This window comes from Athene cunicularia (genome assembly GCF_003259725.1).
Source record: "Athene cunicularia isolate RWA chromosome 3 unlocalized genomic scaffold, athCun1 chr3_part1, whole genome shotgun sequence".
NCBI classification, from domain to species: domain Eukaryota; kingdom Metazoa; phylum Chordata; class Aves; order Strigiformes; family Strigidae; genus Athene; species Athene cunicularia.
The window spans coordinates 29,438,858-29,456,851 of NW_020799097.1; the positions used below are offsets into that span (position 1 = coordinate 29,438,858).

General features: G+C 37.2%; 1 protein-coding gene across 2 annotated transcripts in view; it reads right to left on the reverse strand.

The window, feature by feature from the left end:
* EYS (eyes shut homolog) overlaps positions 1 to 17,994 on the reverse strand; it is a 1,023,641-nt gene that overhangs the window by 578,868 nt on the left and 426,779 nt on the right. For both annotated transcript variants that reach the window (XM_026844748.1, XM_026844747.1), the window contains one exon: positions 14,159 to 14,280. In XM_026844748.1, the coding sequence (XP_026700549.1) occupies positions 14,159 to 14,280 (122 nt within the window). The remainder of the gene's footprint in view (positions 1 to 14,158; positions 14,281 to 17,994) is intronic.

Genomic DNA, 17,994 nt, shown 5'->3' on the forward strand with positions numbered 1-17,994 from the left:
GCTAAAAGGTGAGATAGAGTTGTGTGAATTAGACAGTGCATGTGAAAAGTATTACTTATGAGAAATATTCCAGAATATTTTATTTTGATATGATAGAAAACCCTCTTCTTCCTGTCCATCAATCAACATGCTAGGCACCTTGACATGGTTTTATTACAGTGTGGACTTTGTAACATTAAAATAATCAGTGAGACTAACTTCTTATAAACCTCTTATAAGAAGTATATAAGGCTTAAAACTTCTTATAAACCTCTAGCCCTCCCGCCAGAAAGTTACACCATTTACAGCATGTGTGGCACGTGACCAACTTTGAATACTTCAGTTTAAAACTTACTGAGCCTGAAACTGAGAGATAAATTTCCATCTGAGGCAGAACTTTTTGTAACAAAAGTGAGCCAGTGCCAAGTGGATAGTCTGAGTGAAACTATAGGAATATGTAATGAGAGGATCTAGCTGTCAACAGTGAACACCACAAGGTCTTTCTAGTTTATATGTATTAATTTAAATCTGCACGGACTTGTGAATATTCTGCACAACTGGATTCTGCACTGTTGAATCAGATTAAATGTATAGGCTTTTATTATATTTTATGTATTTATTAAGAAAAATATAATCTAATCTGGCAAAACCAACTGTCTATCACATAGTCCTTTTTATATAAGTGCTGTGCAGTAAAACAGTGTCTTGATCAAGCGGAAAGGCAGAGGGAGTCAACAGAACAAAGTTCATCACAGATTTTGACTGGGTACATGGCATATGGTTTGGAAGAATTGGGTATGCAAACAAGGTTTTCAGCACAGAGAAAATATAATCATTCAATATGGTTTAGAAATGTCAGTAAACAGTGATACAGTGAAATCTGCATATGAAAACAATTTAGTAAGGACAATGTTTCAGCAACACAATAATACCTATAAGTCAATGTTTATTAATTATTGTTGATAAATAATGCTTCAAATTATTTAAGCTCAACATATATGTTAATATGTTTGGTTCATGTGTGGCAGGGCTTTGGGTAGCAGCAGAAAGGGCTACAGTGGTGACCCCTGGGAGAAACTCCTCAAAGCTCCCCTGGCTTCAAGTCAGACCCACCTGTGGCCAAGGCCGAGACAAGTAGTGATGGTGGCTGTGTCTCTGTGATGACATATTTAAGAAGGGGAACCTGAGAGGAGGAGAGGTGGTAAGTGAAATATCTATGCAAACACTGAGGTCAGGGGAAGAAAGGAGCAGAAGGAGGGACAAGTGCACCAGCGCAGATACTCCCCCGCAGCCCGTGGAGGACCCCGTGCCGGAGTAGGTGGCTGCACCTGAAGAAGGCCAGGACCCTGAGGGAAGCCTGCTCTGGTATAGTTCTTTGCTGGGAGGACTCTGACACATGGGAGCAACACACGCTGGAGCAGTTCATGAAGAGGTGTAGCCTGTGGGAAGGACCCACGTTGGAGAAGTTTGTGGAGGACTGTCTCCTATGAGAGAGACCCCACACTGGAGCAGGGGAAGAGTGTGAATAATCCTCCCTCTGAGGAGGAAGGGGTGATGGGACTGACTGTAACCCCTATTCCCTGCCCCCCTGCATTGCTCAGGGTGGGGAATAGGTAGAGAAATCGGGAGCAAAGCTGAGCCTGGGAAGAAGGTATGGGTGGGGGAAGGTGTTCTTAAGATGTGGTTGTATTTCTCACTGGCATACTCTGTTTAACTGGTTAATTAAGTAGTGGTGGTGTTTAAATGGATGCTCTTTTTCTCTTCTAAGGAGTTTGTCTTTTGCCCGTGACTATAACTGGTGAGTCATCTCTCCCTGTCCTTGTCTCAAACCCCAAGCTTAAGCTTTTTGTTTTATTTTTCCTCCTCAGCTGTGAGATGGAAGGAGTAAGCGAGCATCTGCGTGGTGCTCAGTTGCCCTCTGGGCTCAAACCACAACAATTAAGAAAGTATGTTTTTTCTTGCTATGAAAACTTGTCCTCACTAGTGAGATTAGAACAGCATAGTGGAATTGAGAAAAGTTTTCTAGTGAGATTCCTTAGAATTTGGTTTTTACTAAGAGCTTTTAAACAATGTAAAAAATATTTGTGAAGAAAACCAATTATAACATCCTCCCGAAAGTACAGTTCTTTCAGATGTTCTTTACATACACATGCTACTTTAGCTATGTACTCAGCCATAAAAAAAGTCTCATGTCAAGTCTCATGTACAGCACTATCTTTTTAGTGCACATTCTTTTATGCATTTACAACCACTTAGTCAAGGCAAAAGGATGCCAGAAGCTTAGCTTTTCACTCAGTATCCCTGGAATGGAAATTCAAAATCTAAAGGAGGACAGATCGTAGAACTTGCAAGAAACTGAAAAAAAAAAAAAAAAAAAAAAAGGGATAACCCTTCTTTTATGGGCTTTTTTCCATGCCAAGTGTCAAGTAGTTTTCACAAGCCTGAAGGTAGTTGTAAATATAGGTTAGCAGCTAGAGAGACCTACTAAAATTAGCAAATGACCTGCTAGTCTGTGGATGACAAACATAAGTAGATAAGTTGTCAGTTCTATATATTTCATGTGAAATATTGCACATTTTATTATACAAACAGGAAGAAGAGGCTGTTCTTGATTCCTTCAGAATTTTTTTATGGAAGAGACACCATAGTCTATAACTGATGTAAAATGAGTAGAAGTAAAATTCAAAGTTTCTCCGTTTGAGTCAGGTAGAAAACGATTTCATATTCTTTAAACAAAAGAGAAACCCCCTCTGACTACATGGAGAAAATTACTTTGTTTCACCCATGTAGAATTTATTTGCAGAGTGAAAATACTATAAGGATTGCAAAGCTGTGTGAAGGGAAATGGATGTAGCACAAAAGCATCTTTGACTGCAGCTGCACTGGGAATTTGTCTTTGTGGCATAATTGTCCAATGTAGCAATACAAAGGCTTGGATGTTCTCAGGATCCAAGAAATAATATCAGTTCTTGTTTCCTATGGAAACCTTCTGAATTCAGTGGGAGCATTTCTAGAAGCAGGCACTTGCAAGTATGACAGTCCAGCCCTATGCTTATAAATATATTTCCCCTCAAAGATACACTCCAAAGTAAATATTTTTATATAACTTACAGGACATCTATGAAGAATGTTTTGTTTCTACTTGTATTCTCTGCTGCTATTGAAACACTAGCAGCTGTCTCTTAATTCACTCTGCAAACAGAGCTGCATTTGCATTGCCTATCTAAGCCAGTCCTTCAGAACTGGAAAAACGCCTTGCTGTACAGTCATTTTGATATTTTCTCTCTTACTGCCACCTCAGTTCTTTGCTTTAGAAAATAAAATTTTCAGCATATATGTTTCTATGTTGAACCAATCTTGTACTGAAAATGGAAAATACTACATCTAAGACCTGGTTATGATTTCTGAAGTCAACCAAAGATGACAATCAAAAGATCATCAGACAAATTTCCTTAGGGCACCAAGGTATTCATAAATCTAACAGGGTTCTTAAGCTTCTGAAAGAGACTAGTCAGCTGCTTTCGGGGTGCCCAAATAGCAAACTCCTTGCTGATCATGGTATAGTAATTGGCACGGCTGGTCATATAGAATCAATAAATTATATTGCCAGGGAAGAATTATCAGTAGACTTGATTTTATTTGATGTTTGATTAAAAGTTTTTTATAACAGCACTGAGCAGTGCCTCTAAAGTTAAGCATCAGATGTTTTTTCCTTTAAGGAGTTACTGGACAAGAGTTGATAATGTAGATAAATTTGCTTACAGTGGAAATCTGGTATCCTTGTTTAAGATCTCTTCTTTCATAAAAAGAGAAAATAGATGGAGTCTGCTTTCATAAATAGCAAAATTTTGTGGGAAACAGTTACAGATATAAGCAAACTTGGGGTGAGAGACATTTTAGATTTCCTTCTCCTTTAATACTCTACTTGTGAAGAAAATAATCCATAGATAATATTCTAGACATTTTGGTTGTTTGTTTGGTTTTTTTTTTTTTTTTTTTTTTTTTTTAAGTGTCTGCCACTACACAAAAATCTGACCCTGGAATGACAATCTACTTGGTTGGTGGAGCTCTGAAGGCAACAACAATTCTTCTGTCAGCTACAGTGGGAGCAGAGCAATGCCAGGACTGAGTGCTTTTCAGAAACTACTGCAAATATATGTAGCATCTGCTCACATTTAAGAGTTAACAACTCATGTATGGATGACAGAAAATGGTTGCCTTACCAAAACCCATCCATGTGATGATTTGGATGCTTTTTATCCAAAATTTTATTTTGTATAAAAAAGTGTGCTTAAAGTAAAATGCAGGAGTTGCAAATCATATACGCTCAAAACTTAGGAAATGCCAGAATTAAAGTTTTTTTATGATTCATTAGATTTAGCCCCTCTCCATCTAAATACCATGAAAGAATGTTTACCTATATGGATTAAATAATTTTCCATCATTTCATTCAGTGCATAAGAGAATATGAGAAAACTGGTCTGCTTTAGAGGTGCAGTAAAGGGAAATATATTTGTTTCTGTTCACTTGGACTTAGAATAAAGAAGGAAACCAGAAAAGAAGAGTTAGTTTTATGATTTCCGTTGAATGTTGTCCTAGGGAAATTAAAATAAATCATACTTTAACTGGAGTTGGTTTAGCCTAGCAAGTATCTTTTTATAGGGAGAAATTAATTCCTTCTTTTCTTTCTTTCTGAATTTTCAGTTTAAGGTGTGATTTTCAGAACTGCTGAACACTCAACACCTGCAACTGAAGCCAATAGGAGCTGTGTTTTAAATTGAAAAGTAAATATTTGCAAGATACTTAGCTTTTTTGAAGACAGAGGTCACAAAAATACATAATGAGAAAATGAGCAATGCTGTTCTCAGAACAGGGTGTAGATGGGGCTTAAGAATTCCGACTCAGAATCGCCTGGCTTGACTTTAGAGACAATGACATCGCAATAAAAACTGGGGTGTGAAATTACAGTATGAGAGCTCCTTTTCAGTAATTGTCCTGATGCTCAGACTTATCCCACAGTAAATGGATTAGTTCATCATCCTTTTACTGAAAAAATTAAATTTAATCTTAATTCTTGAGTGCTGTATATTAAAGACATATATATGTGCAGTTTTCAAAGACTGATTGATTACCTATGAATGTCACCATTTAACTTATTTCAGAGTAATTTCCTTGTGGACCCATACCCTTCCATGACTTTCTGCTCTATAAATCTACTAAATACAGAAAATTTACTGTATCTACTTCTCTGCAGCTATATCCTCTTGTGTAGAATTCTCTTCCTTATAGAGACCTGGGACTACAGAGACTTCATTGACTCATAACACCACTGCCAGTCTTTTAGTGCTTTTGAACATAGAAACACTTTGTAACCTGCCTCAAACAAAATGTTAGTCTCTATATCATGAAAAAATAAAATTTAGGGTTATGCTTTCCACAAACAGGCCACAGTTCTCCAGCTTGTTCCTTATATTAAGAAGTTCTTCACTTCTTTCCTTGCTGTTGCTGATTTTCTCTGTCCAGCCTCCTCGCTGCTGGCAGGACTTAAAACACACCATCTGGGACCACCTTCCTGGTATCTTTATCACATTGATTTGCCATCTGTTCACAAGTCTCACTGGAAAGCCGATCTTTAAATTCCTCTTAATCTCCCTTTCTTCCACTTTGTAACAGTTTTATTCAGTCCTGTAGATTATTTCAGATTCAGTTTATGAAAAAGACAATAGAAGGCTTTCACTCCTATGGTATTTACTGGCATTGCTGGTTAAACCTAAGAATTTTCATGTCTGTCTGCAATTTCTTTCAAAAAAATCAAATTAAAGCATTTTCAAGTAATGTAATAAATAAAACAAATAAATGCAAAGTTGGCGATTGTTTGCTGACTTCAGCTTTCAATTAGATGAGTAAGGCATAAGACATCATAATCACTTTATCAAGCAATGTATAATTCCATGGATCAATATTAAGGACATTATCCTAAGTCAGTAAATCAATAGTTAATTTTGTGCATTTCAATGTCTTTGACTCGAATGGACTTATTAGATCATAAAGGAGTACAGCCCATCATGACTAAATTTTCCATCTATGTACTGCTTTATCCACTAGCTCTGTAGTACAAGGTGAAGGAGAGAGGGATTTCACTATATCTTCAAAAACTTTTATTAAAGGACTATGAAGACACTTCATTTTTTTAACTAAATATATGTGGAAGATTAAATATATTAGGGATGACAAGTCAAATCTTCAGGGCAACACAGTGAGTTGTATTGGCAGTAGTACCTGGCAGAAGTACTGCTGCGGTTGCTGGTTTCTTAAGTGAACTCCAGCTGCTGTATAGCTCTTTTCTGGGATGTGTTATTGGTAATCCGAAACTGATTTGTCAAACAGCACATTCACAGTTTAAGCACAGGGATTCTCTCAGTGAAGTCAATGCATATGTTTAAGTCACATGAAAATCAACTTGAATTTATGTGACCTAGGAAGTTGAGAGCTTATTGCTTGTTATATACTGTATGTCATTCATGGTATGTGGTCTGAACTTTAGTTAAACTGAGGTACTGTTTCAGACCAATTTCAGTGGCAGAGCTTGTTTGCTTTATCGAGACCTTTGAGAATTTCTGCTCCCACAGAAATCTGGAAATTTTTCATTGATGCAGGCCTGTCTAGTCTTTATTCTCATTTCAGGTGTCAGGCCATCTGCTATCATCAGCTAGGAGGAAGAGCCTCCTTGTCCTCCTTTCAGTTGGGATAGAGTTAATTTTTTTCCTAGTAGCTGGTATAGCATTATGTTTTGAATTTAGGGTGAGAACAATCTTGACAGCACACTGATGTTTCAGTTGTTGCTGAGCAGTGCTTACACTAAGTCAAGAACTTTTCATCTTCTCATACTGCCCTGCCAGCAGAGGCTGGGGGGAACAAGAAACTGGGAGGGGACATAACCGGGGCCAAAGGTGTGTTCCATACCATATGATGTCATGATCAGCATTTAAACTAGAGGGAAAGCTGGCCAGAGGAGCTGCTGCTCAGGAACAGGCTGGGCATCAGTTGGTTGGTGCTGAGCAATTGTTTTTAATATGCATCAAGTGTTGTTCTTGGGTTTTATTTATGGTTTTATTTTTATTTTCATCATCATTATATTAATATTGTTGTTGTTGTTGTTATTATTATATTTAATTTATTAAACTGTGCTTATCTTAACCAATTAGTTTTCTTACTTCTACTTTTCCAATAATCACTCCCATCTCGCTCTGGGGGGTGAGTGAGTGGCTATGTGGTGCTTAGTTGCCAACTGGGGTTGAACCACAGCAGGCCTGAAGCTCAGTTATTTCATCATACCTTGAGCATCTCTCGATGTTCTAAAATAAATTATAAGTATTGGAGATTATTTTTATTTTCTTCTCCCTATTTAGCAGAAAGTACAGCAGATTCTGTTTCAAATTGAAATTAAAGGTGGATGACAAATTTAGGAAATTATCTTAGGTTAGCCCAAAGACCTGACTAATTTTTTTCTAAGTAATATAAACTGTTAATAGTTAACTAGTACTTCATATCTTAGTTCTCAATTCCAGAGTTACTTTCAATTAATCCTCCTTTCACAATTTATGTAATGAGCTAACCTACTTGTGGCTTATTCTCCTGAAATATAATTCATGGAATAGACCTCCTGTCTGTCAACTCTGACTATTTCTTAAAAAAAATAAAATAAAAAAAAAATTAAAAATTAATAGTACTCTCTCTCCATCCTTCACATAAACCTTCCATACAACCCAATATGTAAGTTCCTAAAAGACATCAATTACTGAATTTCACCTTGTTATGATCATTTTTTTTCAGCCACTTCAAAATCAGAAACCAAACAAGTAATTATTGCTTCTTTGGGTGCAAACTGACAGTATCTTCTTTTATTCTATTGGAGTGTTCATTTCTCTAACATTACACTTTATTGAAAGGGAAATAATTGTGTTTTAAATCAAGTAGTGATAGAGAGTTGACCATAAGGAGGATATGGGATTGCAATAAAACCACTATTATAGAACTATAACTTTGCTTACAGTTTATATTTTTTAATTTACTATGTGGTAAGTACACAGAAATAATAGTTTCCAGAAAAAAAAAAAAGCTCTGAAGAAACATCTATTATAATTTGCTGTATGGGTATCAATATACACTAAAGTGACAGGATTTACATTATATTTTGACATAAGGAAGAGTACAAGCAAAAACTGCGGTCATAGCTACTGTGAAGCTACTATTATTTATTTTTTTTATAATTCAAATACCCCAAAATAATGTTTTATGTTATATAGATTACATGCTCCATCTGATCTTGTAAAAGTTATTAGGGACAACATCTCAACTTTATACAGTACTTTGAATTAATTACACTGGGTAAACTCTGCCTTACCATATGCACAGCCAGAGGCTAATATTCTTTTTTTCTTTCTTTCTTTTTTTTTTTTTTTTTCCATTTACTGCTTACTAGCTTTTTTGTAAAATATTTTACTGTTAATATTTTTCAGTTTTATTCTATTTTTATTCATTACTTATACAGTGAATGCAGAAAGCTTCACCCCTTTTCCTCAATTACTGAGGACTGCACTTCTTTCTTTTGAAGTGACAACACTACAGCATTTCACCTGTTCTCATACTTCTCTCGTTCTATTATTTTGATCTATCAGTCTGACTAAAGAACTGAACTATGTCTACATGCATGTAAATCTGAGATTTCCCAGTTTTACACAGGACTGGCCAAATGTTTCTTACTACAGTGAAAATAATATCACTTAGAACTTAATCAGGAATGTTTCATAATTAACAAAAACCCAAAAAATATGATTTATGAAGGGCAACTAGTATCAGACCAACCTTCCCAGCATCCAACTCCTTTAATAATATCTTAATTTTTTTATAGTCAGGCTACAAAATGAGATGACAATTCTCATTAAGCTGACCACTGATTGAGAATATACAGGATAGGCATCTGTGCTAATAGTACTAGAAGTATTACTAGCTTTTCATTTTTGCTGGCCTAGGCGACCTAATGAAGGAAGTGTCTACTCTAATTAGTTCCTCTCAGTCATATCTCATATTAGCTGCAATAGGTAAAATTACTTCTTCTTCCATGACATTTCTACAGAAAAGTACTTTATAATTTGTCACATATTGTTTAAGATAGGCAGAAGTTGATAGGTTGGTGAGATGAGTTCTCTATTTTCAAAAATCACCTTTTAATTCTGTATGTCTGGTTGTCATTATTTAACACTCTATTTTCTTAACATCACATGTGGCTAATGTAATGCCCAACCATCTCACTATATGAACAAATTTGGGAACTGAATAAACAATAGATGATCGAAATTTTATCTGAGCAACTCACATGTAGTGTTTTCAAGTTATAACCATTTGCCCTTATATTTTGGCATACAGTCTTGGAGGAAACCACTCTTAGAAACTTGAGAGTACAATTGCTGTGTTCCTGCTTCTCTCTACAGTTAGTTAAGCAAAACATTTTGTTGTTTTATTCTTCCTGCTGCTGTTGACTATTGGGAATACTTCTTGAGTAGGAATTCTATGGTATTGAGAATCTTTATCAGAGAGAAATCTTAAAATTCTGAATATGCCACTCAGAAAGAAAAACCCTTATAGTGTAATAGAATTTGTTAGAGTCATTTAAAAGCTTTGGTTGTATCAGAGTGAAGGGGACCACATGCCTGGTAGGACTGGCCAATTTAAACACCTTACATAAGTATAAATACAGACAGATTTTACAAACCAGACCTTTTAAAACATCAGGAGCTGCAACAAAAACCTAGCTTTTGCAATTTCCTGCTGTCAAATTTAACCAATCTCTTTTTGTAGAATGCTGTTCTGTAGTAGGTCTTGCTGTTACTTCATAGCAACCCGTATGGTGCTACATTTTGGATTTGTGACCAAAACAGTGTTGAGAGGAGACCAACTTTTTAGCCCTTGCTGAACAGTGCTTACACAGCATCAAGGCCTTTTCTTTTTCCCCCTCTGCCTCCTCAATGAGTAGGCTGGGGGTGCACAAGAAGCTAGGAGGGGATGCAACCAGGACAGCTGACCCAAACTGACCGAAGAGATAGTGCATGCAATGTAATGTCATGCTCAGTAATAAGAATAGAGGAGAGGTGGGTTTTGGGAAGGTGGCCATTGCTTGAAAGCTGACTGGACATTGGTGTACACATGGAAGGTGGTGAATGATTGCCTTTGCATCGCTTCCTTCCCCCCTTCCTTCCTTCCTTCCTTCCTTCCCTCCTTTCCTTTTTTCCCTCCTTTCCTTTTTTTCCTCCTTTCCTTTTTTCCCTCCTTTCCTTTTTTCCCTCCTTTCCTCTTTTCCCTCCTTTCCTCTTTTTCCTCCTTTCCTTTTTTCCTTCTTTTTTCCTTTTTCTTTTTTTTCTTTTTCCCTTTTTTCTTTTTTTTCCTTGTTTTCCTTTTTTTTTCCCCTTTTTTTGTCTTCCCTGTTTTTTTTCTTTTTTCCCTTTTTTCCCCCCTTTCCCCCTTTTTTTCCTTTCCCTTTTCCCTTTTCCCTTCACTCCCCCATCCCATGGAGAAGATAGAGTGAGTGAGCAACTGTGGTGCTTAGCTGTCAGCTGGAGTCAACCCATCACATGCGCGTAATTTTTTTCTGCCTATATTTGCTGATGCATTGTTAAGATAACATGATTGTCTAGTTTCAAGGCTGTATTTTATAACATATTACCAACACCAAAGAGGAATAATACATATTGCAGGTGTCATTCTGGCAATGCTAACTGTCTCACTTTGACCTAGAAAAATGCATCAAAGGTATTTGAGCTGTTGGACTGCAGAATGGAACTTTTATTATCATGGGGGTAGTCAATTAATTATTTCTGAGACACCAGAGAGTCTAATATGACTGACAGTGGTTTGTGCTGGTATACAGTAGTTCTTGGGTGACTGGAATTCTCAGGTGCAGTAGAAAATTAGAGCTTCCTAAAGCTGACATAGTTGTGTCACTCAGCTGTGTACTTCACCTATCCTGATCTCATCCAATGGTCCAATTGCTTAATGTCACCTACTGGGTGGAGAGTTGAGGTAAAGGCTGTGATGTATAAGTTGCATTTAGAGTATATATTGAAATTCCTTCTTACATTAAGATCTTTGGTCCTTGACTTGTGTAATAAGGCTACTGTAATATAACTTTGGAAGAAAATTGTATTTGATGGAGAAAATATGAAACTCCCGAGATCTCCATCTGTTTTTAAGTCTTCCTTGATTACATCTCAATTGCTCCCTATCCTTCAGTTTATTACCTTTTAGTGGAGGAGGAGGAGACCCTTTAAATATTAAATGTTAAAAATTTGGGGATTGTTATCTCAGTATCTGTTCTTTTACAGTTGCTCTGGCTGAAGAAGAGGGAATGGGTCTTCTTCCATTTCTATGAATATATGTTAAATCATTAATCCTCTTTGCATCCATCCCTGAGGAATCTTGGTGTACAAAATTGCATCATTTGATGTGAAAGAAATTCAGTACTCTTTGATACTGAATACAAGGACATTGTATATGGAATAATATGGTCACATATAAACTGAATAATGCAATCACTTAGTGAGCAAGTCTTTTATGTCCCTTTCTGGATTCAACCTAAAAGAATCATCTCCATGAAAGTTATTTCAGAAGCTTATATCAGAATTTTTAGTTTAAGTAAATATACTGTAGAGAATAATAAAGTATAAATATTGCATTATTATTGCTATATCAAAATAAAGTTACTAGCAATTGTATATTTCTTGTCTTTAAAATATATTGATAATTTTTCAATTTAGCAGAGCTCATTCTGTATTCATTTTCCATTTTTGAGCACAAAATTATGTAACTATCAAAAATGCCAAAGAAAAGCCTTCTAATTTAAAAAGTACCGTAGATTTTTTTATCTGTGCTTTATCTAATATCAAAATGAACATTTTAGTATGAACACTTACTGTTATGTTGACAACATACGTGAACTATGTTGAGAAAGCCATTGAGGACTGAAAAAGATCAAATCCAAGGTCTAAAATGACACTTTTCCCTTCAGTTTCTACAGTATTTATTTTCTGTAGTTAGTAACTGAAGTGACATAGGTTAGGTTTTTCTTAATGCCAAGCTTTCTCTGAAGCAGTCTGCACAGATCTCACTGATTTGCTGTGTCACAGTCCATCTTAAACAAAATGGCATAGGTCTGTGACAAAGAAGATGAGAAATGTATAGGTACCACAGGACAAAAATGGTCACAAATTAATAAAGAAAACAATAATCTGAAAGGCATATGAATTAAAATCTAAAACAGTTTTAAAAATTGAACTACCATTCTTTGTCAGGTTTAATTTTGCCCGAATTAAAAAGTCCCCCTGGATCAGTATTACAACTCATTCAGTGAAGCTTAGCAGACGTTCTTGGTGTAACAATATGTTTATTTTATAAAGAACACATCATTTTGTCTTTTATTGATATCTTATTTTTTGGGAAGGAAGTTGATTAAACTTTTGCATATACAGCTCCATTTTATCAGTCTCAGTTAAAGCATCAGCTGCAGTTCAGAATAATACCTGGAATGTCTACATATACAACACAGCCTCATGGAAAATAAGACAGTACATGCCTTGTGAACATAATTTTTTTTCTGGCATACTCTCTAACCTGATTTTAAGATTGCAGTATGCGTTTTCAGTATGCAAAGTTGAAATATTATTTGTAATCAACTGGTAAAAAAAAAAAAAAGCATTTGCAATAGAATCCAAAGACAAGAACAGAAGTGCCACAGGGTCTGTGGTCTTCATATCAAGCATTTAATTTTGTTCAAGGTATTTAGTAGTTCTTGAAGCATATTTATATATATATATATATATATATATATACACACAATGCATGAAGTGTTCTAACTGTGAAAAGAAGAAAACATTCTCGAAATCAGAGTAGAGGATTTGAGAAAATTCCCTTGAAGCATGTAACTTCTGTTCAAGTTTGGGAAATAGTGATAGCTGTGGGTTACCATGAGTATTTGTCAGAAATAAGTGCAAATTTTTTCTGTATGTACTAAAAAAAAAAAAAAAAGGAAAAAAAGAAAAACAAACAAGCCCCCAGAAACCCACACACCCCTCACACACACTTCTGGGATGGGATTCAGCTTGAAATGCAGATATCTAAATATGGGTGTCTGCTTCAGCACTAATGCAGCCTAGCTATACAGTCAGTGGTACCTACAGGGTTGTTTAGTTCGCCAAAAGTGAACATCTACAAGATGGGCAGCTGAACCACTCTCCAGGTGGTGCTGACTGCATCAGAAATGATTGTAGCATTTTTGGTGGATGCTTAGCTCATACCATATATAGACATCCACATTTAGGAATATTAATCTAAATTCTACACCTTGCTTCAGCATTTTATTAGTTTAATATTCTCACAAACATGCTGGGACAAACTAGAGGGAAAAAAAAAAGCTGACCTTTCTTCCATTTTTGTTTATCCACCTCCAGTTTCTCTCACAGTCTGAATGTCTCTCAAGGACAATATTCATACTGTATAGTCTTAGTGTACTTACTGAGTAGATTGAAAACAAATTAGTTCTTGACAGATTCCTGGAGGGAATGACACTGAACATGGGCCACCTCTGGTGCCAAGTTATATACAATGTGAATGCCTTTCTTCTCCTTTCCTCCCATGAAGGAATCAGTCCATAGAATGCTTTTATTTCTGAGAAGGAGGTTATTTTTAACATTTTTCCTGTTCCAGGAACTAATATAGCCGAAGGATTTTGAGAATAAATGTGAGAGTACTTAAAGTAAAGCTATTCTGGGGGGTAATGTACTTTGTAAGCCCCTTTGAAGCCAGTGTCATTGGTGTAAATGAGTATTCCTGTCACTTATAATAAAGCCATAAACATAGCTAGTTGAAAATATTTTGCTCTTTTGAATTCCCCAAATAACCATGTTGACACAACTGTTGCTATTAAATGATAAAAACATTCCTTCCCATTTCCTGTATCATTACAAATAAATAAAAAAACCCCAAACCAAAACAGTGACTGGAAATCATGATTATAAAACTCTTGACAGGAGTATGGATTAAGTGGAAGTATAAAACTCACAATAATATTGCTTTAGATTTCAGGAAGAAAACTTAGCAATCATTTAAATAAAAAATATTCTCTACTAACCAGGTGTAGATCAACACATGTAGAATTGTGTTCACAAGCATTGATTATGCAGTCATCAATGTCCTGGTCACATTTTAGTCCTGCATATCCTGGGTTGCACAAACAATAGAAGCCATCGACAACTGTAACAGAGATAGTATTTTAGTACCAAGACTGATTTAGAATAACGATTGAATGTAGTAAAATTAAGCAAGTTGCAGTTATGCCTACCATCTGGAGAAGACTTGGACTGGCTTTACCTAAAAAGTGTGGACATGTTAAAAGATTGAAACAAATGAAATGCAATATCTCAAACCACCTGTTTAATATGAAAACAGATCCATGTACTACACTTTACTTAAAAAATTAAAATATTTTGACATGAGAATTATAAATCAATGACCCATTACTAGCTTCTGAAAAAGTGATGGCATCTACTGTACACAAAGTGCATAAGATTTTACCTTTGATATTGTGTCTAAATAAGATGAGGCAATTAAACATTGTTTGGTTTGCTGGGTTTTTTTTTGTTTTTGTTTTTGTTTTTTTTCAGCAAGGAATGCCTCATATTATACCACTAAAGTGAAACTTGCTTGAGTTGAATTTGGCAGCTCAACCTATGATGTATTTTCATGCTTCATTTTAATCTTAACAAGCTAATGATAAGAATCCTCTCCCTTTTTCTTCATTAATGATCTGAATGGGGAGGAATCTAGAGTGCTATGTCCATATAAGTAGGTCATGAGAGCAGTAACTGCACTTTATGCAGGCTTGTATTTATTCTGACCCCTAAGAAGTCCCTGGATTCTTCATTACTGCTGAGATTTAACATGGAATCTATTCTGCCATTGTGTCTGTACATGTAGCTGCTACTGTATTCATTAAATGCTTTAAGTCCTTCAGAGCAGGAGCATTATTCATCTGCTAAGAGCTTCCTAGCTTCCTCAGGATTCCATCTTTCTGCAGCCAGTGCACACAGTGCAGAGGGGAACTGAGATGTCCACATGATACAAATCAAGTCCAGAGACACCACAAAGACCAGCTATCCCCAAAAGATCTCACCCTTTGTGAGCATGAAGAACTTTACTGCAGCTCATCTAAATTCCAGTTCAAAACTTATCACTGAGTCAATATAGAGTACAATGAAAACTTATGTAAACCTGTTAGCAAATAGCCTTTAACAGATAAAAGATGAAGCCATTCACCTTATTCCCCTATATGGAAAGATAGTATTTGTAAAGCTTATTGAAACTGATTTATTTTTTTATTAGTCCCTCTGGGAAAGGGTTAATAGTTACAGGGCTATATAACAATTGCAAGGGCAGTTGCACAAGTGACAGAACTTAATTCCTCTTAGTAATGTTAGAAGGTATAATCATAGAATCATGTAGGTTGGAAAAGACCTTTAAGATCATCAGGTCCAACAGTTAACATAGTACTGCCAAGTTCACCACTAAACCATGTCCCTAAGTATCTAAACGTCTTTTAAATACCTCCAGGAATGGTGACTCAACCCCTTCCCTGGGCAGCCTCCTCCAAAGCTTGACAATGCTTGGAGAAGAAATTTTTCTTGATATCCAATCTAAACCTCCCCTGGTGCAACTTGAGACATCATTTCCTGATGTCCTATCACTTGTTACCTGAGAAAAGAGAGCAACACCCACCTCACTAAAACCATTCAGGTAGCTGTAGAGAGTGATAAGGTCTCCCCCCAGCCTCCTTTTCTGCAGACTGAACAAACCCAGTTCCCTCAGCCAGTCCTCATAAGACGTGCTCCAGAACCTTCACCAGCCTTGTTGCCCTTCTCTGGACATTCTCCAGCACCTCAATGCCTTTCTTGTAGTGAGGGGCCCAATACTGTGTTCAGTATTTGAGATGTGGCCTTGCCAGTACAGGGGGATGGTCACTCTCCTACTCCTGTTGGCCACACTATTTCTGATACAAGCCAGGATGCTATTGGCCTTCTTGGCCTCCTGAGCACATTGCAAGCTCATATTCAGCTGGCTGTAGACCAACAAGCCCAGTTCCTTTTCCACCATGCAGTCTTCCTGCCACTCTTCCCCAAGCCTCTACCGTTGCACGGGGTTGTTGTGACCCAAGTGCAGGACCTGGCACTGAGCCTTGTTGAACCTCAACAGTTGGCCTCGGCCCATCACTCCAGCCTGTCCAGATCTCTCTGTAGAGCTTTTCTACCCTCAAGCAGATCAATACTCCCCACCTACTTGATGTAATCTGCAAACTCACTGAGGGTACACTCTATCCCCTTGTCCAGGTCACTGATAAAGATATTAAACAGAACTGCCCCCAAAACTGAGCCCTGGAGAACACTACTTGTGACTGTCCACTAGCTGGATTTAACTCAATTCACCATCACTCTTTGGGTCAGACATCCAGCCAGTTTTTTACCCAGCAAAGAGTACACTCATCCAAGCCATGAGCAGCTGGTTTCTCCAAGAGAATGTTGTGGGAAACAGTGTCAAAGGTTTTACTAAAGTCCAGGTAAACAACATCCACAGCCTTTTCCTCATCGACTAGGTGGGTTACCTTGTCATAGAAGGAGATCAGGTTAGTCAACCAGGACCTGCCTTTCATAAACCCATGATGACTAGAACCAATCACCTGGTTGTCCTGTACATGCCATGTAATGGCACTCAAGATGACCTGCTCCATAACCTTCCCCAGCAGAGAGGTCAGATTGTCAGGCGCGTATTTCCCAGGATCCTCCTTCTGGCCCTTCTTGTTGACTGGTGTCATATTTGCTGACTTCCAGTCAACTGGGACCTCCCTGGTTAGCCAGCACTGCTGTTAAATGATGGAAAGTGTCTTCCTGAGCACTTCTGTCAGCTCTCTCAGTACCCTTGGGTGTATCCCATCTGCCCTATAGACCTGTGTGTGAGTAGTGTAGCAGGTATTAACAATTTCCCCTTGGATTATGGGGGCTTCATTCGGTTTCCCATCTCTGCCTTCCAACTCAGGGTGCTGGGTACCCAGAGAACAACTGGTTTAACTATTAAAGACTGAGGCAAAAAAGGCATTAAGTACCTTAGCCTTTTTCACTATGTTTCTCCCTGCATCCAACAAAGGATTGAAATTCTCCTTTGGTTGCTAATGTATTTAGAGAAACATTTTTTACTATCTTTAACAGCAGTAGCCAGATTAAGTTCCAGTTGGAACTTTGACGCTTCTAATTTTCTCCCTGTGTAACCTCATGAGATTCTTGTATCCTCCTGAGTTACCTGCCTCTTCCAAAGATCACAAACTCTCCTTTTTTTCCTGAGCTCCAGTCAAAGTTCTCTGTTCAGCCAGAGCGGACTTCTTTCCTGACGGTTTCTCTTATGCCATGTAGGGACAGCCTGTTCCTGCACCTTTAAAATTTTCTTGAAGAATGTCCAACCTTCCTGGACTCCTTTGCCCTTCAGGATTGCTCCCTAAGGACTTTGTCAACCAGTCAAGGCTTTCCAAGGGACTCTGTACACCAGTCTCCTAAAGAGGCCAAAGTCTAATAGAAGGTGATATAAAAATAATTTGGCCTAAACAAGCCAAAGTCTAATAAGGGGCAATATACAAATGTTACAGTTTAGGAGATTCAGATGGGACGGGGGGGTAGGGGGGAACACTAGAAGAATAGTGCATCAGTAGAATAGGCTGACCTTAAGAGTTTGCAGAATTTCTGTCCATCCTTAGAGGCTTTCAAAACTCAGCTAGAAAAAGCTCTGATTGACCTCTTCTAGCACTGTTGATAGTCTAGCTTCATGCAGGTTTGACTACATGACCTCCAGATGTCATTCTGCTTTCCAGCCAGCATTATAAAATTCTCTGAAAATTACCACTTTTTTTTTACCAAGCATATGAAGTGT